This window comes from Hypanus sabinus, chromosome 13 (assembly GCF_030144855.1).
Source record: "Hypanus sabinus isolate sHypSab1 chromosome 13, sHypSab1.hap1, whole genome shotgun sequence".
NCBI lineage: Eukaryota > Metazoa > Chordata > Chondrichthyes > Myliobatiformes > Dasyatidae > Hypanus > Hypanus sabinus.
Window position 1 is genome coordinate 95548036 of NC_082718.1, and position 22710 is coordinate 95570745.

At 44.6% G+C, this 22710-nt stretch overlaps 1 protein-coding gene across 1 annotated transcript in view; it reads right to left on the reverse strand.

The window, feature by feature from the left end:
• The window catches only part of aacs (acetoacetyl-CoA synthetase), a 158535-nt gene that overhangs the window by 34881 nt on the left and 100944 nt on the right, over window positions 1–22710 (reverse strand). Inside the window, exons 11-12 of the mRNA XM_059988238.1 lie at window positions 16888–16952; window positions 14459–14581 (exon numbers count right to left, since the gene is read on the reverse strand). Of these exons, the coding sequence (XP_059844221.1) occupies window positions 14459–14581; window positions 16888–16952 (188 nt within the window). The remainder of the gene's footprint in view (window positions 1–14458; window positions 14582–16887; window positions 16953–22710) is intronic.

The window sequence follows — 22710 nt, forward strand, 5'->3', positions numbered from 1 at the left end:
TCTCCATAGTTAGCCGACCTTGGATCGAAAAATTAAAGAAATCGCGCACTGGCAGGTGTCAGGTATTGGCAGTGGTGACGTACATTAATACCGACAAAAAAACACGTTTTATTTAGATTGTACAAGTTCACCATAATCTTTAAATTTAGAATTACATTTCAAAAACTAACAAACTAACATAAAATACATTTTAATTAAATACTCATCATTTATTTTCCAAAGCCACAGGGAGCCGCAGCACAGAGATGAAAGAGTCGCATGCGGCTCCGGAGCCGCGGGCTGCCGACCCCTGGTCTATGAGCTGCTGCTTAGATCACAGGCAAGCAGCAAGCAATGCTTTCCTGATACTTAAGTGCAAATTACAGCTTTTCCAAAATCAACCTCATCCAATTTCACTGAAGTTATAGATAGCAGAGTTTGTCACACACAAAAAAAGTCTTAAATGATACGCGGGGCGCAGCGTAGTGTAGAGGTTATTGTGACGCTATTACCACTCAGGGTTTTGGCGTTCAGATTTCACTTCCAGAGCCCTCTACAAGAAAGTTTCCTCCAGGTGCTCTGGTTTCCTCCTACAGTCTAAAGTGGTCACAGTTCATTGTTCATTGTAAATTGTCCTGAGACTAGGCTCGGGTTCAATAGGTGGGTTGCTGGCTGGTGCAGCATGTTGGGCCGGAAGGGCTTGTTCCATGCTGTTTAGCTAATTAACTGAATAAATAATAAGACCTCAGTCATCCTGTCTGTAAACTATTTCAGCTTCAGCTCTTCCTGTGCAAAGAAACACTTCCTGAAATCAGCTCGAGAATTACTTGCCACAACTGTACACCCGTGCCTCTCAGTTGGAAAGCACCGCTTATAGCTTGGTTTCACAACTCTTTACATTAATATTTTTCTTAAGCTGGTTCTTTACAAGTTTATTGGCTTTGTTAATCTAATGGACCTCTTACCTACTTTGTGATTCATCTTCTTTGCTCTTTTCTGCAATACTGTAGCCCACTTACATCGTTAATACTCATGATGACAACACAGTTCTCAACTAAAGTCTCATTTTTCTTTCCCACAACTTTGTCAAAAGCAAACAGCAGTAAAATGAGTTCAGGTTTGTCTGTACTGAACTTAATTTGCTGGTAACTTCATTAGACATCTTCTCCAATCATGCAACCATGTTTAGCTCGACTGTCCTGTAGATTAAACCACACTGCAGTGGCCTTTCGTTGTATTTGTGTGTGCTAGGAAGATAAATGGTTCCAAACAAACAAGCTTCCTTACACACACTCAAAACTAACTAATATGCTCCCTGCTCACTTCCTTTCAAAATTTGAAAACATTAAAAAAACTGCAGATGTCTGGAAAGCTAAAATACAACAGCAGGGAGGGTACCCTGGTCAGCAGTGAACAGATGGGCTGAAGGGCCTAACTCCATGCTGTATTACACTCTGAGAACAGCTGCCTGTTATGCTGCTGGCTGGCAATGAAGGTCCTCCATCTCTACCTGCCCGTACCGCCTCACACAGATAAAGGAGGATCCTTCATTGCCGTTTCTGTAACAATTTTGTTTGACCAGTCAGCGTTGTCAGCCTTGAGCTGTACCCCCGCACCTGGAGGACCGGCGGACGACTTTTAGTCTGGCCCCTCCCATTTGACCCGTTTGGTATGGGTGACCCTACCAAGAGCAAAAGCATAAAGCCCTAACTCCAGCCAACATAGCTCTCTGGGTCCAAACCCTACGACAAGGTTGTGGTCCCCTTGGAGAAGAATGACGTGGTGTGGTCATATTTAAAGCAGACAAAAGACTTATCCCATCTTCCTGCTTCACTGGATCCTTTCCAGTTTGCTTATTGCTCAAATTGGTCCAATGATGATGCAATAGCCTCCACACCCCACTCTGTCCTGTCCCACCTGAAACATGGTGCCTCATATGCCAGGATGCCATTTGTTGACTTCAGCTCAGCATTCAGTATGATCATACGTCAGGGGGCTGTCCTCCTTGGGTCTCAACACCTTGCTCTATAACTGGATCCTGGACCTCGACAGAAAGGCCACAGTCAGTCTGTGTTGACAGAAAACATCTCTAGCTCCATCACGCTGAGCACCGGCTCACCCCAGGGCTGCATGCTCAGCCCACTGCTGGACAAGCTGCTGATGCACGACAACCATGGCTTGATCCAGTTCAAACCGAATCGTCAAGTTCGCTGATGACACAACAGTGGTTGGCCTCATCAGCAACGATGACGAGACGAGACGACATACCGAGCGAAGGCAGGGTGGTCAGTAGATGGTACAAGCACAACTTGAGCCTCAATGTGGACAAGACCAAAGACATGATTGTGGACTTCAGGAAGGCGCAGGCTGACCACTCCTCCCTCTGTAGAGAGAGTTAGGAGCATCAAGTTTCCGGGAGTGCACATAATGGAAGATCTCGCCTCCATACCATCTCTTCAGTCAACAGCGAACAGCAGTGTCTTCACTTCCTGAGACCGAGGGAAGTAAGGTTCACCTCCCTCACCACCATTCAGCCAATTTTTACAGTAGCAGCATCGAGAGTGGCCTGACCAACCGCATCTCTGGCTGGTCTGTGAATTGCAAGACATCTGACCACAAGCCCCGACAAAGAATTGTAAGGACTGCTGAGAGAATCATTAAGGTCTCTCGTATACCCATTAGAAACATTTATCAGTAGCACAGGGCCCTTAGCACTGTCCAACATTCAGACAGGACACACCGTAGCACCGGTTCAAGAACTGTTAGGAAGAGAAACAGCTACTTCCCCCAGGCCGTAAGACTATTAAACTCCCTGCCACCACCCAGGTCCCTAGGTGGCATCATGAATGAAGTGCCAGTGGCCTTATATTTTTTACTTTTTAAGGCTTTTATTATATATGCACCTGGTTATTGCTGTTGACAACAACGGAGAGTGTAGTTGTCCATGGGGTTTTCGTGGCAAGATAAGGAAGTAGGCTGCCATGCCTGTCTTCTGAGCAGATGCTCCTTCTGCCTCGGTTGGGACCTGGCTGGATTCAAACTCAGGTCTCAGGATTTTTAAATGAATGATTTTTGGAAATTCCAATAAAGCATAAAATATGCATGCACACTGCATAATTAACACAAACCGCAACTGGGTTGTGGATAATTGCTTACAAATACAAAACGGAAGACAACATCTGGGCTGCCACACTGGAAGTTGAAGAGAACAATCACTGTCATCCTTAGATTAAGTCAGTCTTCAGTAGTGATTTTTCATGGATCAGTGAACTCTGATCATCTGGCAAATGTCTGGGATAGTTTGATGAAGTACTTGCATCATGATATGGTCAACAAACGAAGATAATCTTTTTCTTATATACGGTTGCATTTGAATGAAATCACAAGGCAACAGTGTCCCCAAAGCAGGGAAAGCAGTAACACTCAAGCACGTTGCTGACCAATTCAGAAAAGACAAATTTTATGCGTACTTCAACAATGAATCTACTTTAAATGCTTTGAACAACTGTAAGGTTCCGACCAATTACAATCACCTTAATAATTAACACGCTGGCTTACAGAGCAGGAGGCACAGCTTAGAAGAATTCTGCATGTGGCTGGTTTGGGAATCAAACAATCAGCTCTGGCAGATGAGGCTGACTCGGGTCCAATTTTCCATCACTGATCTAGTTATCCTGGAAGAACTCGACCTCAGAGAGTACACACCGGCTCCAGTTCCTTCTTCCCCACAAACTGATAAGGCTTCAACTGTGGCTTAGATTACAACTGAATGGAGAGACAGCAATTGCCAGACACTCCGTAACAACATCAAGAGCAGCACAGCCGAGTTAAGGAGGTCAGGATGGGTTGTAAATGTCTGATGGGCTCCATCGTGAGCAGGCACCATGCTCTAGCAACTGCAGTTCCACCTTTGAGCATAGTCTTCTCAAATACAAATTTGTCTTCTCTGAGCTGGCCAGCAATGCACTTGAGTGTTCCTGCTTCTCTCTGCTCTGGGGAAACGCCTTGTGATTTCATTCTAATACAACCATATATGCAGGAAAGGAAAAGGCCCCTTGACCCACCATGCCTATGAAATCTAACTAACACCATCTGTCTGCACGAGCTCCGTGTTCCTCAATTCTCTGCCTGTTCATGATTCTGTCTAAATACCTCTTAACTTTGCTCCATTCTCCCCTGGCAGTACGTTCCAGGCACCTATTACTTTGTGTGTTTAAAAAAAAACTTGTCTCACAAATCTCCTTTAAAGTTCTCCACTCCCACCTTAAAGCTATGCCCTCTCATATCTGGCATTTTCACACCGGGAAAATAACTCAATATACCCTGTCCAAGTCTCTCCTAAAGTCATCCTATCAGGTTTCCCTTTGGCCTCCAGTGCTCCAGAGGAAAAGATCCAAATTTGTCCACACTCTCCTTATAGCTAATAGCACTCCAATCCAATACAGGCTACATCCTGACCACCTTCTCTAAAGCCCCCACAATCTTCCTATGGTGCGGTGACCAGAACAGCACACAATACGATAAACATGACCGAACCAAAAGGTTTAAACATTTGCAACACGACTTCCAAACTTTTGGACTCAAAACCTCAAGTGATCAAGTATTCATACCACCTACAAACAGGATAGGATCTGCAGATGCTGGAAATCCCAGCGACACACACTAAACGCTGGAGGAACTCAGCAGGCCAGGCAGCAACTATGGAAAGGAGTACAGTCGGCGTTTCGGGCCGAGACACTTCATCAGGTTACCATATACCTTCTTTAACACCATACACACTTGTGCTGCCACTTTCAACTGTGAAATGGTACCCCAAGATCATCCTGTACAGCACCGTTTCTAATGGTCCTGCCAGTTACTCTTACATCACTTCACACCTGCAGGACTCCGTCTGCCATTTCCATTTAGTCCACAACAGGCTGTATCCTTTGGCAAACCCGCTGAATATCCACAACTCCACCAATTCTCACATCATCTGCAAAATTACTAATCAAACCACTTATATTTCCATCCAAATCTTTTACATACACAGTATATTACAAATGAGAGTTGGTTGGACCTTATTCTTAACTGAGGTAATTGATGCATTGTGGCGGCTCTTTTCCTAGCGTATGCGAACCGACTCACAATTAGATAGCCTACGGGGGTTTGCGAGCACAGAGCTTTGGAGCCTCTTCGCCATGGGGGGCCGGTTGACAGAGGCTTAAAAGTGAGGCTGAAGTTTTCGAATAAAGTTTTTCCTTCGACTGCAGTTACCGACTCCGTGTCGTAATTTTAGCGCTGTTTGTAGCACACCGCTACAATTGGTGACCCCGACGGTCCAAACGATTTTTGGACCAGAAATGACCGACGCCGCCTCTGTTCATGCGGTTTCGTTGAAACTGCCGGGTTTCTGGACACAGCGCCCGGACCTATGGTTCCAGCAAGCCGAAGCCCAATTCCACGTTCGCCGGATCACCTCAGAAGACACCCGCTACTACTACGTGGTGGGCTCCCTCGACCAGGACACAGCTGCCCAGGTCGCGGAGTTCGTACAGTCGCCCCCGGCAGACGGCAAGTACACGGAATTCAAAGCCCTGCTCCTCAGGATTTTCGGACTCTCACGGCGCGAGCGGGCTGCCCGTTTACTGCACCTGGATGGCTTGGGCGACAGACCTCCATCGGCTTTAATGAACGAGATGTTGTCTCTGGCCGAGGGACACACAGGCCTCATGTTTGAGCAGGCATTCCTGGAGCAGCTGCCCGAGGACATACGCCTGCTGCTGTCCGACGCGGATTTCAGTGACCCCCGGAAGGTGGCAGCCCGGGCGGACTTGCTGTGGAACGCCAAAAAGGTGAGCGGGGCGTCCATCGCACAGATCTCCCAGCCACGCTCCCGGCAGCAAACCAGTCCAGGCCCGGCCGCAGAGCCCACTAACCCCCGGCCCAATGACCACTGGTGCTTCTACCACCAGCGGTGGGGCGCAGAAGCCCGCCGTTGCCGCCCGCCCTGCCAGTTCCCGGGAAACGCCAGGGCCAGCCGCCGCTGATGGCTACGGCGGCTGGCCATCGGGATAGCCTCCTGTATGTGTGGGATAGCAGGTCGGGACGCCGCTTTTTGGTCGATACTGGGGCTGAGGTCAGCGTTTTACCTCCGACAAGTTACGACACTCGCAGCAGGGCACCGGGTCCCCCCCTGAGGGCCGTGAATGGCAGCACAGTAAGGACCTATGGCACCCGTCAGGTGCAGCTACAGTTCGGCCCCAGCCAGTTCACGTGGGACTTCACACTGGCCGCCGTAGCCCAACCGCTTCTGGGTGCGGATTTTTTGCGAGCTCACAGCCTGCTGGTTGACCTGCCCAGGAAGAGACTGGTACACGCCGAGACCTTTCAGACGTTCTCCCTGGGCGCGGCCCAGTTGCCAGCCCCTCACCTCGGCTCCATCACGCTGTCCGACAACGACTTCACCAGGGTCCTGGCGGAGTTCCCATCGGTTCTGGCACCGCAGTTCACAGCAGCCATGCCCAGGCACGGCGTACAGCACCACATCCCGACACAGGGACCACCCCTCCATGCCCGTGCTCGGCGGCTTCCCCCGGACAAGCTCCGACTGGCGAAGGAGGAGTTCCAGAGAATGGAGGAATTGGGGATCATCCGGCGGTCCGACAGCCCCTGGGCTTCCCCCCTGCACATGGTGCCCAAAGCGACGGGGGGCTGGAGACCGTGCGGCGACTACCGCAGGCTGAACGAGGCTACCACACCGGACCGCTACCCTGTGCCGCACATTCAGGACTTTGCGGCAAACCTGCACGGCGCCCGGATCTTCTCCAAGGTCGACCTTGTCCGAGGGTACCATCAAATCCCGATGCATCCTGACGACGTCCCCAAGACGGCTCTCATCACCCCGTTTGGCCTCTTCGAGTTCCTCCGCATGCCGTTCGGCCTGAAGAATGCCGCACAGACGTTCCAGCGGTTAATGGACGCGGTGGGATGGGACCTGGACTTCGCGTTCATCTATTTGGATGACATCCTCATAGCCAGCGGCAGTCGTCAGGAGCATCTGTCCCACCTCCGTCAACTCTGCGCCCGACTGAGTGAGTACGGTCTTACAATTAACCCTGCCAAATGCCAGTTCGGACTTGATACCATTGACTTCCTGGGCCACAGGATTACTAAAGACGGGGCAACCCCTCTGCCCGCTAAGGTAGATGCGGTCCGCCACTTCCCCCGACCCACCACGGTCAAAGGCCTTCAGGAATTCGTAGGTATGGTCAATTTCTACCGCCGCTTCCTCCCTTCAGCTGCCCGGATCATGCGCCCCCTGTTCGCCCTGATGTCGGGTCCGAGCAAGGACATTACCTGGGACGAGGAGTCCGCCGCCGCTTTCGTTCAAACGAAGGAAGCTTTGGCTGACGCCGCAATGCTAGTACATCCCAGAATGGACACCCCTACCGCCCTCACAGTGGACGCATCAAACACGGCAGTCGGTGGGGTGCTGGAGCAGCTCATCGCAGGTCGCTGGCAACCCCTGGCGTTTTTCAGCAAACACCTGCGGCCACCCGAGCTCAAGTACAGTGCTTTTGACCGGGAACTGTTGGCGCTCTACCTGGCAATCCGGCATTTCAGGTACTTCCTAGAAGGTCGGCCCTTCACCGCGTTCACGGATCACAAACCGCTTACCTTTGCGTTTACGAAAGCATCCGACCCCTGGTCATCCCGCCAGCAACGCCACCTGTCCTACATCTCTGAATACACAACGGATGTCCGGCACGTCTCGGGTAAGGACAATGTCGTGGCGGATGCGCTCTCTCGCCCTACCGTTCATGCCCTTTCCCAAGGGGTAGACTTTGAGGCACTGGCAGAGGCACAGCAGGTAGATGAGGAGATTCCGAGTTACAGGACTGCAGTCTCTGGTTTGCAGCTCCAGGACTTCCCCGTGGGCCCAGGTGAGAGGACCCTACTCTGTGACGTCGCCACCAACCAGCCCCGTCCGGTCGTCCCCGCAGCCTGGCGGCGACGTGTTTTCGACTCCATTCATAACTTGGCGCATCCCTCCATCCGGACAACTGTCCGGATGGTTTCCAGCAGGTTCGTTTGGCACGGACTCCGCAAACAGGTCAGTGAATGGGCCAGGACGTGCATGCACTGCCAGACGGCCAAGGTTCAGCGGCACACCAAAGCCCCACCGCAGCAGTTCCATCCCGCCCACCGGCGTTTCGACCACATTCATGTGGATATCGTGGGCCCCCTGCCAGTGTCGCGCGGAGCGCGTTACCTCCTGACTATCGTGGACCGGTTCACAAGATGGCCAGAGGCGGTCCCGCTCACCGACACCACCTCCGAATCTTGCGCCCGAGCCCTGATCGCCACCTGGATATCCCGCTTTGGTGTACCAGCCCACATTACCTCCGACAGAGGCGCCCAGTTCACCTCCAGCCTGTGGTCAGCTATGGCCAGCCTTTTGGGGACTCAGCTGCACCACACCACTGCCTACCACCCACAGTCGAACGGGCTAGTGGAGCGTTTCCACCGTCACCTGAAGTCGGCCCTCATGGCCCGCCTGCGAGGAGCCAACTGGGCGGACGAGCTTCCCTGGGTCCTTCTCGGCATCCGCACAGCGCCCAAGGACGACCTGCACGCCTCGTCGGCCGAGTTGGTATACGGCGCGCCCCTGGCCGTCCCCGGGGAGTTCCTACCAGCCCCGAGGGGGCAAGAGGAAGAACCCGCTGCAGTCCTGGGCAGACTTCGCGAGAAGCTCGGTAACCTGGCCCCCATACCCACTTCACAGCATGGGCGGCACCCGACCTGCGTACCCAAAGACCTACGGAACTGTAAGTTTGTGTTTGTACGAAGGGGCGGGCATCGGCCACCGCTGCAGCGGCCATACGAGGGGCCGTTTACGGTGCTCCGGAACAACGGGTCCACGTTCGTGCTGGACGTTGGGGGGAAGGAGGAGGTTTTCACGGTGGACCGCCTCAAGCCGGCCCATGTGGACCTGGCGCAACCGGCCGAGTTTCCGGCGCCTCGGCGCAGAGGCCGACCTCCCAAGCAGGTTCTGGCCCAGGCTGTGGACATTGGGGGGTGTATCGCCGGTTCTGGGGGGGGGTTATGTGGCGGCTCTTTTCCTAGCGTATGCGAACCGACTCACAATTAGATAGCCTACGGGGGTTTGCGAGCACAGAGCTTTGGAGCCTCTTCGCCATGGGGGGCCGGTTGACAGAGGCTTAAAAGTGAGGCTGAAGTTTTCGAATAAAGTTTTTCCTTCGACTGCAGTTACCGACTCCGTGTCGTAATTTTAGCGCTGTTTGTAGCACACCGCTACAGCATCGTTTTTAATTCTCAAAAGATCTCTAGACTTTGGAAAGGTTTATTTTCAGAAATAAGCTTTAATGCAGCACAATCTTAAATGTCTTCTGGAAATCTAAGTATATCCACTGATATCCCCTAATGCACATTAGAAGTTACGTCTTTTAAAAGCTGTATTAAACTGGCTAAATATGCAAATCATTATCATATTTTATTGGGACTGCCCTATTATCAAAAACTATTGGAGGGGGATACACAATGCCCTACAAGACATCTTTAAATGTGAAATACCCTTAGAGAGTAAGACCATATATTTTGGATATATACCTCAAAAATGGTTGAAAAGAGATAAATATTTAATGAATATACTGTTAGTGGCTGGTAAAAAGACTCTTACTAGGAAATGGTTATCACAGGAGAGCCCAACTTTAAATACATGGATGGAAATTACAATGGACATTTACAAAATGGAGAAGATAACAGCATCTGTTAATCATAAGCTGGAACAATTTGATTCATACCGGGAAAAATGGTTTAACTACATAATGTCTCATAGGCCTGATTTTATTCTCACAAATCAATGAATCTGTTGTAAAAAAAAAGATCACTCCCTACTTGTACATAGTTCTTTCCTTTTGCTTTACTTTTCTTGTCTATAAGTGTATACCTCAGATAAATACTTCATGGAGATTTGTGATATATATGATTATATGATATGTAAGTACAATATCTGAAATACATCTTATGGAAATGTTTGTTTGATGATGAACTTTAGTAAAAAAATAAATTACAAAAAAAAAGACTGGCTAAATATGATCTCTTTCACAAGAACACATTGGCTTTGCCTTATTACTGTGAACATAAAGTTGTTTTCCATTTCCACTGGTAATAGCTTTGAACAGTTTCCCTTTGACAGGCATATAGGTAAATGGCCTTCAGGCTCTCCCCTGCTCTCTCCTTCCCCCATTTTTCAACAAAGGTGTCATTTTCCACTGTTTCTATCCAATGGGACTTTCCCCAAATCTAAGGATCCTTCAAAAAGGAAAACCGATGCATCTACCATCACACCATCACCCACAGCCCCATCAGTTTGCTAAGCACTTCCTCATGATTGCACTTTTCCCGTTCTTTCCTCCCCTCCAGTTCTCAGTTTGCACCTATTTCTGCGATATTACCTGCACCCTCTATTGTAACTATTTGTCTTTGTTAACTTTCATCACTACCAAAACTGCTTCTACTTTTTGATTTCCTGAATTTCACTCATCACACTCTTTGGTGCCAAGACCATTGTTAGTTAAGGAGCCAATTCCCACTTTCGCCCAACTTCCTGACCTTCCTATATGCCATGTATCCTTTGATATTTAGATCCTTATCCACACTGTCCTGTATCTGCAGCATTTGATTTTCCATATAGAATGTTCTGATTTTGCTTCTGCTAGGCACGATTTCTATAGGAAGACACTGGCTTTGAATAATGTTAACTACAACATTAGTGCTCTCTTCAACTATAGAAAAGGACTTCCATGGACCCATTGCCCAAGGAGATCAGAAATGGTCACTAACTTTCCTGAGAACCACGCCTAGCTAAAGGTTCTGGGGAGTTGGTAAAGGTGATTACAGCACACATTTCAAATGGCAAATCAATTCATTGCCTAATGTTAATCTACAATGCAAGGCAAAAATAAAATCAACTGCACTTAACACTGAATGATCAGATTTTCCCTCACCTTAGGTGAGAATTCAGCCTAGATTAAAAGAAATACAGTCTAAAAATAGATTCAAATCACCACCCTGATTACCCCAAGTCTCTGCTACTTTCTGCCCGAGGTGGTGCTCGACTTCCACGGCATCCTAGACCACAGTACTGTCAACAAAATACTTCTGAACAGCGATCTTTGTTGTAAGGTGAGAGCTTGTACAAAGTTCCCACACAGCAAATTAATAACAGAATCAAAGTCAGGTTTAACATCACCAGCATATGTTGTGAAATTTGTAAATTTAGCAGAAGCAGTACATACAGGGGGGAGAAAAAACAATTGCAGTAAGTACATGTATATTAAACAGTTCAATTTAAAATAGTGCAAAAACAGGAAAAAAGTGCTCATTGGTTCAAGGTCTAGTTAGAAATTAGATGGCACAGGGGAAGAAGCTGTTCTTGAATCACTGAGTGTGTGCCTTCAGACTTCTGTACCTCCTTCCTGATGGTAACAATGAGAAGAGGGCATGTACTGGGTGAGTGGGTGGTCCTTAATGATGGACATTGCTTTCCTGAGGCATTACTCCTTGAAGATGTCTTGGATACTTTGGGAGTTAGTGCCCATGGTGAAGCTGACTAAGTTTATAACTCTCTGCAGCTTACTTCGATGCCGTGCAGCAGACACCCCCCACTCCCAGACCGGATGGTGACGCAGCCAGTCAGAATGCTCTCCACTGTACTTCTGTAGAAGTTTGAATGCTTTCAATGACAAACCAAATCTCCTCAAAATCCTAATGAAATACAACAAAGTAATCTGTTCTAGAGGAAGGTTGGTTGGAGAATAAATATCGATCAGGGAAACCACATGAAGACCTCAATTTTCAAGTTAATATCATGGATACCTTAGATCCAATTGTAAGTGGTAAAAAGGGCTTTGATTTAAAAAATGACTCCTCCAAGAATGCAATGTCCCTTCATATGGCATTGGGAACTCCACCTAGTGTTTAAACTTCTGAAGTGAAATTCAAATCCATAACCTCAACAAGGGCAATCAATCAAGATTAAGCTGACAAGCTCCAACAAGGTGAATGGTAGGTGAAACATCATTCTTGGTTCTCCTCTGTGAGCAAGCAGGCATTAACCTAATCTTGAGAAAACAACTTAGGCACATCTCCAGTTGTTCTACAGACAAAGTTGAGATCTCACTATTCAAGGACTCTTCTTCAATACAGGTATTCATTTAGAGAGTGCGGTCTGGGAGTTCTTTTCTCTGACAGAATTCTTGTGAAATAATCTAATGCACAGAATATGTTTAAAAATCTAGAATCAGAATGCAAGCAGATAGTTAAAAATCTTTGCAAAAAGTTTAAGGCTTACTCAGTGTTCTTTTAGAGCTTATGCTCTAATTAAAAAAGAGTGTATTGATTGCATGGCATTCTTCTGAAGTTTGATCAATATTACTTGAAATGTTATCTGAAACTTGGTTGATTTTTAATCTTTCATGAAACATTGACTTGAACCTTCTATCTGACTGATGAAGCTGAAGCAAGATGAAGCTTCAATACAAAGGAACAGATGCCATTCTCTTCAAAGTACTTCTGCTGATACAATGTCACATGTTCGTTCCAAACTCTCAGCTGAACATGAACATCTAATGGTTTCTATTTCAGAACAAGGCACTGTATATTTCCCCTTGTCACAAAAACAAAGACGAAGAGCTACAAGACATGCCTTAATAAACACGTGTAAACAGTGATTACTTTCACTGAAAATTTGACCTACTGGGAAAATATTAAATATGAAATGTAATAACAATAGGAAACCCTTAGTTCCAATGTATAGAGATTCAGTAATCTATTGACAAGATACACCCAATGACCACTTTATTAGGTACCCTTGTATACCTGATTGTTCATGCAAATATCTAATCAGCAAATCAACTCAATGCATAAAAGCATGCAGACATGGTCAAGAGGTTTAACTGCAGACCAAACATCAGAATGGGAAGAAATATGATCCAAGTGACTTTGTTGGCACCAGATGGGGTGGTTTGAGTATCTCAGCAACTGCTGATCTCCTGGGATCTTCATGCACAACAGTCTCTAGAGCAGGGGTTCCCAACTTCTTTTTTTAAATGCCATGGACCAAAACCATGGACCCCAGGTTGGGAACCCCTGCTCTAGATTTTACAGAGAATGGTGAGAGGAAAAAAGTCCAGTGAGCCGCAGTTCTGTAGGCACATCAAATCTTGAAAGTAAACTACAACATCAGAAGATCACGAACATACACTCAGTGGTCACTTTATAAGGTACAGGAGGTGCCTGATAAAGTGGTCACTGAATGTCTAGTATAGTATCAGTTTATTTCTCTTGAAGATTGTGGAAATTTATTCCCCTTCAAAAGTAGTGTAATCCCAGCAGTAGCTTTCAATGATCAATTTCAGGATGCAAAGCAAGAAGAATTGAAAGCTTGGCCATTGGATGACAAGAAATGGATATTAACTATCACTAGTGACAACAATATTCACCAAATTACTGCAAATGTTAGTTAATATACAAATTTTCATCAAGCCAATAAACAATAAGCTGTGCAAAACTCATGAAAGAAAGTCACAATGTGATTCTGCCATGACTTTAATTTTCAACGCTTTTCAATCAGAATACATTATCTGGCTGACTTCCAAATTGACATGAGAATAAATTATTCACCCAAACATAAACAGAATGTATAAAACTTTGCATTTTCTCCCTCCTTATGCCTACCCACATCATCATTTCATCAAATCAGCTGATGAAGCACGATTAAACCTTTCCTTCTTACCAGAAGGACAACTTTTCTAAATCCATGTAAAAGATTTCACTTTGAATGGCAGTTTGCCACCTGCAGTTTTCTCTGGTTGTCCTCATCAAGGGAAGACCAGATGTGGATTGACACGAGAAATATAAAAAAAATTGGGAACCTGCAAATTTGGTTTCAAACTATCATATTGCTACATTGTGACTAAAGTACCTAAATATCTCTTTCTAAAAGATTTATCTCACTAAAATACACTGATGTTCCCTACAAAATATACAAACCTCACTAAAAATCAACTCATTTGGGAATATATTAGCATCATTGGCTCTACCGATTTTCTTTCCTCCCATCCCCAAAAAGAAGAATCGTTTCAGTTTTTACAACAAGGGATATCTTGATGATAAAATGTCCTTTGATTCCTCCTCAATGTGTCTCTTTGGTTGTGTAGCTTAAGTTATGAACTTATTGAAAAGTAGGACTTGGTCATCAATCTTTGCTTTGTCGAACACATTGCTATGCATGACAGAATGCCACATTAAATTAGTATTCCAATCATGAACTTCTGTATCAGTGTTCTTGCCTTGATGAGGATGTTACTTCAAGGATGAAATACATTTGAGACCTGAGCTGCATCACATAATAGAGCATGGTTACAAATGGTCTGTCTAATATAAATACGACACTGATTGTCTGAAATCTCACCTGTGACTGAGCCCAACAGGATATTACTTTTGATGTGCTTGTAGACATAATCATACGTCAGCGGTTTGAGAGGGGATCCAGTTGACAGGAGAGTGTGTAATGTCTGTAGACTGTGAGTTTCACCTCGAAGGAGGAAATGTTGATTAAAATGTTAATTTCAGATTGGACTATTAACATTCGCGTGAGAAGTAACACTTACAAATGATACATACTTATAGGGCATACGTTACTGCAGAAATATTAGAATTTTAAATTTTCAGTGATATTTACTCATTGTCTTGTGAGCAACTTCATTAACTATAACTTGACTTCTTCCACAGCTTTCTCATAACTAATTTGTGTCCTTAAATTGACTATCAGATGTGGCACAGCAATTGCCTTCAGTATTAAAATCCAATTACAATTAAGCCATCTAGAAATAAAAGGTTCACCAAGTGTTTAATCACACTTTAGAGCACACTTTATGCAATGGACCAATACCATTAAGCAAGGGGTCTATGGACCCCAGGTTGGGACCCACCCATTTTAGAATCAAGAATTGTAGTAATTATTGAATTCTAAGTTCTAATGAACTTTGAGATCCAGGCAGCAGCACTTCCATCTGTTCAACATTATAACATGGATATATAAATTCCTCTATCAAACAAATAAAGTCTACGCAGTATAATAATACTGAATAGATCGACAAATTCCTAACTATTTTTAATTCATTACTAGTCATGGCAGGTTTGGCCCAATTTTTCTCTAATTGCTCAGGGTCATATTGGGAACTTCAATGCTTCAGATTCAACCATGCACATCCATTATTATTAATATATCAAAATAATTCTGACTTAAAACAATTAGTCATGTTTGAGCATCAAGGCCTTTGTTTGCAATATTTCTCCTGCTTTGAAGTAGGTATGCCTACACTTGTGATTCTTTGTAGTCTTAGAAGTGATTGGCTAACCACTGATCTTTGAAAGCAAACAATTTGAAAAGACTCCCAAATGTTCTAAGAACTGACAGAATAAAAGCATCTGTGTTGTTTGATTTTTAACAGAAGCAGCGTCAAGATCCATGCTGAACTGTTGCTAAAAGGCTGGAGAAGGTATCTGCATAAAATTTGAAGTTCAGCCTTCAATCATGTAGCACTGACACCCATACGAGGAGCAAGAGCTTCCCAATGACAGATGCCTGCAGAGCCTGGTCGTTGGCATGCAGTCCATTGCAGAGCACATCAGCGGAAGTGTCGTAGCTTGCAGAGCTGCCAAGAAGGCGGGAGGGTGGGGTTGGAGGCAGGCACCTGAGCATACCACGTGAGATACTACTGCTTGATTCAGCACTGTGCCGCAAATTGTGGGCCAATCAAGGGTCAGTGGTCCCTGCACACAGCTCAACAACAAAACAATAGTCAGTCAAGGGAAATCCAGTGCATTACGTGGCATTCTGCGGGCCATTGAAAGGTGAAGCAAGGAAACGCTGTGACTTTTATTGCAGTCTCACTCCTGCACCCTCTATAATGGGCTCCTTTTCCCCTCCATTAGTGGTAACTCCTCATCAAGCTGCCCCCTAAGCTCCACTATCAATTAGCACGGCAAGGAGCAAGTGCTGTGCATCTCCTGATTAGGTTCATGAATGCTGCTGTGTTGTCACATGACACCATGACTGGGTGAATGCTATGGAATTGTCCACCCAAATTCCTAATGATCATTACGTGACAGTGCAATCTAAAATGGACTAAACCAATTTTAGTGAGAAAATGCATGTATGTGTAATATATATTATAACATTTCTGTGCAATTGTGGGCTAATCCAGGCATCTACAAGACAGAACAGCGGAGATTCCACAATAATACACTAACAAATTGCAAATTCATAAATTAGAGCTGCAAATTGTGATTTGTGATATGTTATTGAATTGGATTTGAACACCCAATTAAGAATACATAAGCAAAGTTATTAAAACAAGCTGAACATTTTTTCTTAGATGTTAGAGCGTTTTCTGGAATTAGGGTATATAGCAAATATTAATTTCACCAGCAACCAATCTTCAGACCTGAATGTGGATTGTAGTTTGGATTTTAAATGCAGCCCTGAACAATAGTACCCACGGAGGTGTGCACTAGAGTTGACTGCAAACCAGACAACGCTGATTAACATTTATTTTGGGTGTCTGGAATGTTGAGGTCTTGGAAAACTACATGGAATTTAAAGGAAGCTCTGCAGATACACTGCAACAATAGCATTGTCATACCGTTACCTTTGATATTTAGCAGATAAAATTTCATGTAATACTGGGTCAAGCTGGCCTCTGCTTCTAAGACTGTCACAATATGATGCTCGTTGCTCGTTTTTGTTCAATAAAACACTTTCATATACACTAGCTTCAGTATCTCTCTGGTGATTTTGTTCACATCATAACAGATATCAATATTAACAAGTATTACCTGGCTTCAGATTTTTTTCTTCTAGAACAGCCAGCCATTTTGCACCAGTCCCAAGTATAGTAATTCTGAGGAAGAGAAGAAGAAATGAACAGCAATAAATATTAACACACAAATTGCTTTATTTGATTATGGCTACTGGGCTGCACTTAGTGGACATTTTTACTAAGGCTGAAAGTACAATATTAGTTGCTGCTGTAGAATATCAAAATATTTGGATTCCCTTCTTGAAAAACTAAATAAAAGATGTCATTAAGGTTCCCTTCCTTTAGTATAAGGGATCTTAATTGTACAATCCATAGAACATGTGCTGAGTTATCATCACATTACATGTTCCAATAATAGCTTTACCCTGTGACCCAACTAAATGGTTGCCAATTTATCAAAAGCCATGTATTGATTCTTACTTGCCAAGAATGGGGGTTGAAGAACTTATTTCTGACAGGAGCTTAAAAGTTAAGGATACCCAAAATTCAGCATAGAACAGGCAGGTGGCGAGTGTTCCGTGGGAGCGTTCTGACTAGCTGTATCACTGTCTGGTGTGCAGGAGCCAATGCACAGGAACATAAGAGGCTTCAGAGGATTGTCGACTCAGCCAGCTCCATTACGGGCACAAGCCTGCCCACTATTGAAGATCATCTGCAAAAGGTGGTACCCTAAGAAGCTGACATCCATCGTCACCATCTGGGACCTGCCCATTTCTCATTACTGCCGTCAGGTAGGAGGTGCAGGAGCATGAAGACCCACATTTAACTTTTAAGGAGCAGCTTGTTCCCGTCCACCGTCTCATTTCTGAATGGCTCATAAACCCACGAACACTACCTCACTATTCCTGTTTTGCTTTTTTTTTGTTTATTGTAACTTATGGTAATATCCTACATCTTGCATAATGTTGCTGTCACAAAACAGGAAATTTCATGACAAACGTCAGTGAGAATAAACCCGACTCTGAAGCACAGGGAAGTTATAATTGTGGATTTGGCAATAAATTCTATCCTTTGATCAGTGTAGCTTCACTCCACATTTACATTAAGGTGGCAGGTTATGGTTTTGTAGTTAGGAAATGTCACAATCAGGAACTGAACTGAAGCAAAGATTAATCTTTCTTATAATGTTTTTCTATGAACTTTACCAAGATGCAGTTTAAAATGTATAACCCAAGAAATTACATTGTGAATAAATTATCTAAAGTATGAATTGGTGGTGCAGCTTCTTTTTAAATGATGCCTTGGATATTGAAATATGAACTGGCTGTTCAGTCAAGCTATTCTTCTATATTGGCTGAAATACAGTGCATCAATCATTTCTAATGACAGAAGACCATACTGCCGTGTATAACCAAAACTATTTGGTTGCTTGTTCAAATGCAAGAATGCAAACGTACTTGCAAAAGGATATCCAAAATATGTACAGAGTGAAATATCTTCAACATCATGCACTGTTCTATATTTTGTAAACTTCTGTTAAATTATGACAAACCATTCAAGAGAGTCACATTTAGGTAATCTCTTCTCAATGAGGCCAAAATTAATAATCAACGGCCTCATTTAGTCTGGATGTTCAAAAAAAAGACAGCTTTAGAATTTTATAACTTTTAATAAGAAGAAAGATAAATCCCAAAGATGTTTGCTATTTGCAGACACCAAAACAGATGTGAAAACTTAACTGGACTGCCTGAGAATATGTAATGTCTGAAACATTTAATGTAATGGTATATAGCAAACCAACATAACCTACTTAATAGAAAACAGATACAGACACAACTGGAGTTCATTTCTGATGTCAACTTGACTGATGTCCTGCTTAGCCCAGAGCCGGAAGGTTGTGGTTCAAGACCCACTTAAGGAACTGAAATAAATAATTTAGGCTTAGCCTTGAGTTCAGGGATAGATGAGGGTTGTATTTAATTTTTATACTTTTCCACTTTCAAAGCCAAGTACACAGCAAGATTAACAGACTGCTGGCTAATATGTGATAATGAAAAGGACATACTAAACTTGACTGGAGTAGTCACGTACACTTTTCCTATTACCTTCAGTTCAGAGACCATGACAAAACCAGTAACATGCTTCAGCTATTGCCAGTAACAGGCAACACTGGCCATTAAGCAGTGCAGATGAGAAAACAAAGTAGGGAAGGAGTTTATGATGGGCTGCCAAGGTCTTGGAGGTATCACTGGGCACTGGGTTGGTCTAGAAGTTGGAGAACAAACCTCATGCTACAACTCAACTCAGCCAAGTGCAAACTAGCGCAAAAGCAAGGCAGGACTGACGCTGCAAACAGCAGAGCCTTGGAGAATGTTATAGAGCAGAACGACGTGGGGGCGCAAGTACATGACTTCCTGAAAATGCTGACATCGGTAGACAAGGTGGTGAAGAAAGCATCTGGCAGGCCAGCCCTTCGTTAGTCAGGAGAAGGAGTACAGCCGCTGAGTCATCATATTATCACTATACAGGGTGTTGGAGAACTGCGTGCAGTGACGGCTGCCGAGCAGTAAGAAGGATGTCACTCAGCTGAAAAGGGTGAAGAAAAGGTTCACAAGGTGCCACTGGGACCAGTGGGTTTGAGTCATATGGAAAGCCTAGGTACACTGGGCTTACGGCCCTGGAATGTAGGAGACTGAGGGGTGACCTTAAAGAGGTACATAAATTCACGAGGGGCATAGATAAAATGGATAGACACAGTCTTTCTCCCCAAGGTAGGGGATGGCAAAGATTTAGATGAGAGGAGAAAGAGCTAAATGTGACCCAGGGTACAACATTTCTACGCAGAAAGTTGTCGATTTCTGAAATAAGCTGCCAGAGGAAGAGGTCGATGTGGGTATAATTATACTGTTCCCTCGAAGGTGTGCACGTGTGTGTGTGCACACATCTTTTACTAGTACTGCACAAAGGAACTAAACTGCGCTCCAAAGGTTGTCTCTCTCTACGTCATTGGCACATTAAGTATATTTCACAATCGTGCACAATCACATTTCCTTTTCCAGTTTCTTACGAGGATGGTGTTGGCAATGTGGAGTTTGCAATGATCTGCCTGCAGATTTTAGAACTGGCTTATTTATACCATTTTTATTGAAAAAAATTATGCAGTACACACATGCTATTGTCACCGGGCAATAAAAAAACTCCACAGCCGCAAGATTTTTGCATGCGCTGGTCATTACAAATTAGATAGAGCATTGCTCGTGAGATATTTAGATGGGTACTGGGGTCAGAGAAGTTTAGAGGAAATAGGCAAACGCAGGCAAATGGGACTAGCTCAGGTAGGCAACTTGGTCAGCAGGGACAAATTTGGATTGAGGAGCCCACTTCCATGCTGTATAATTCTGTGGTTATTAACAAACAAGAAGAAACTAGGAGGCTCAATCACCTAACAAGTAATATGGTGCAACCTAGTCTTCAGCAGTCTGTAGCAATACCTCTCTAATAGTAAATGTAGGCACGCATCAAGAAGGATTAAATCCAGTCCAGTTTACAGTACCTCCTTGGCTTCATCAGGTTACTACTGTGGTATTTCATTCCCCTGCTTAGGACTTCAGATTCCCTTGTTAAAGTTCTACACAGAAGTTGTCTAATTAACTGAAGGCTAGAGCCAGGGTATGAACCTTCGTGGAAGATATTCAAGAGGAAATGTTAAACCGAGTCTCACAACGGTTTGAAAGCCTGGGGATAGGAGGGCAAATTTACATTAACTGTTTGGATCCCACAAATGGTCACCAGCTCGGCAGATTTGCTAATGACACTAAAATCATTGCACTGCATTATCCAAACATAAACAAAGATTACTTGAGTAACACAATGTCTTCACTCTGAGTGCAAGATAAATAATTAACACTTTTGACCTTTTCTAATTCCGACTGGCCTATTGCTTCCCTGAGACGGGCCTCATTAGTGATGTTAATGTCAGTTACAGTTAAAACCAGAAACAGTGTCATAACTTGGAGACAACTGTTAAAGGCAGCAGGATCCAGAGGAAATTAATTGTTATATATTTCTGAATGACTGAAAATTTCCCACTCCAACTCAGGCATAACACGAGTGAAAAAAGCTACACGCTGAAAACTGGAAATAAAAGTAGCAAATGCAGGAAAAAGATCTTTCATCAGAAATGACCTTTTTATCATTCGCACTTCCAAGGAAAGGTCTTTGGCCCAATATATTAATCGTTCCTCATTTTGCAGATGGCGACAGCAGTTTTTTATTTTTTATCCTGCTTGCAGACCTTAAGACAGAGGAGCAAAATTAGGCCATTCTGCCCATCGAGCCTGCTCTGCCATTTCATCATGGCTGATCCATTGCCCTCTTAACCCCAGATTTTGGAAGTTGCTATTCTAAGGCCGTGCCCTCTGGTCCTCAACTCACCCACTATAGGAAACATCCTCTCCACCCCCACCCTATCTCGGCCTTTCAATATTCGATAAGTATCAGTGAGATTCTAGCCCCCCCCCCCCCATTTTTCTAAGGCCCAGAGCCATCAAATGCTCCTCATACGTTGACCCTTTCATTTCCTGAATAAATCACATGCTCTGGACCAACACAGTTTTCCTTACAAAACTGCTCACGATACCCCAAGTGCAATCTGACCAATGCCTTATATCTGGGAAAAAAAAATACATTTGACATCTTCTTTGATATTATTGGCCAGCTTACCTTCACATTTAATCTTTTCTCTCCTTGTGGTTTTTTAGTTGCCTTCTGTTGGTTTTTAAAAGCTTTCCAATCTTCTAACTACCCACCAATTTTTTGCTATATTGTATGCACTCTCTTTTGCTTTTATGCTACCATTGATTTCCCTTGTCGGCCATGGCTGCCTCATCCTCCCTATTGAACACTTCATCTTTGGGACGTATCAATCCTGCACCTTCCGAATTGCTCCCAGAAACTCCAGCCATTGCTGTTCTGCTGTCATCCCTGATACAATCCTCTCCACTCAACTTCAGCCAGCTACTCACTCAAAACTGTCATTCCCTTTACTCCATGGTAATACAGAAACATCTGATTTTACCTTCTCCCTCTCAAAACGCTGGGTGAATTCTGTCATATTATGACCACTGCCTCTTTAGGGTTTCTTTACCTTAAGCTCCCTAATCAAATTTGGTTCATTGCACAATACCCAATCTAGAATTGCTTTTCCCCGAGCAGCCTTAACCTCAAGCTGCTCTAAAAAGCCATTTCGTAGGCATCCTACAAGTTCCATCTCAGCACTCATCTGATTTTCCCATCGACCTGCATATTGAAATACCCGATGATTATCCTAACAGTCCCCTTATCACATCCCTTTTTTATTTCCCACTGAATCCTGGGTACTGTCCGGGATCCTTTTATCCTTGCAGTTTCTTAATTCTACCCATAAGGATGCTACGTCTTCCAATCCTCTTTCTGAGGAGTTGATTTCATTTTTAGCAACACGGCCACCCCACTCCCTCTACCTACCTGCCTGTCTCTTCATGTGCTTTGCTCCAAGCTATGAGCTTCATTCAGCCGCGACGACATAACTGTCAATACGCAACTGCGCTACAAGTTCATCTACCTTGCTCCGTGAAGCGCGTGCATTCAAATGTAACACCTTCAGTCCTGTCTTCATCACCTTTTTCGATTCCGACTCCATGTTACGCTTCAATTCATCCCACTGACTCCAACTTTGCCTTTTCATCTGCCTGTCCTCCCTCAGAGTCTCAGTGTACACTGCATCGACTCAGCCCTGTCACTCCAGTTCCCATCCCCTGCCAACTTATTTGAAACCCTCCCCAAAAGCTCTAGCAAACCGCAAGCAAGGTTATTGGTCCCCAGGTTCAGCTATAACCTGTCCTTTTTGTACAGGTCATAC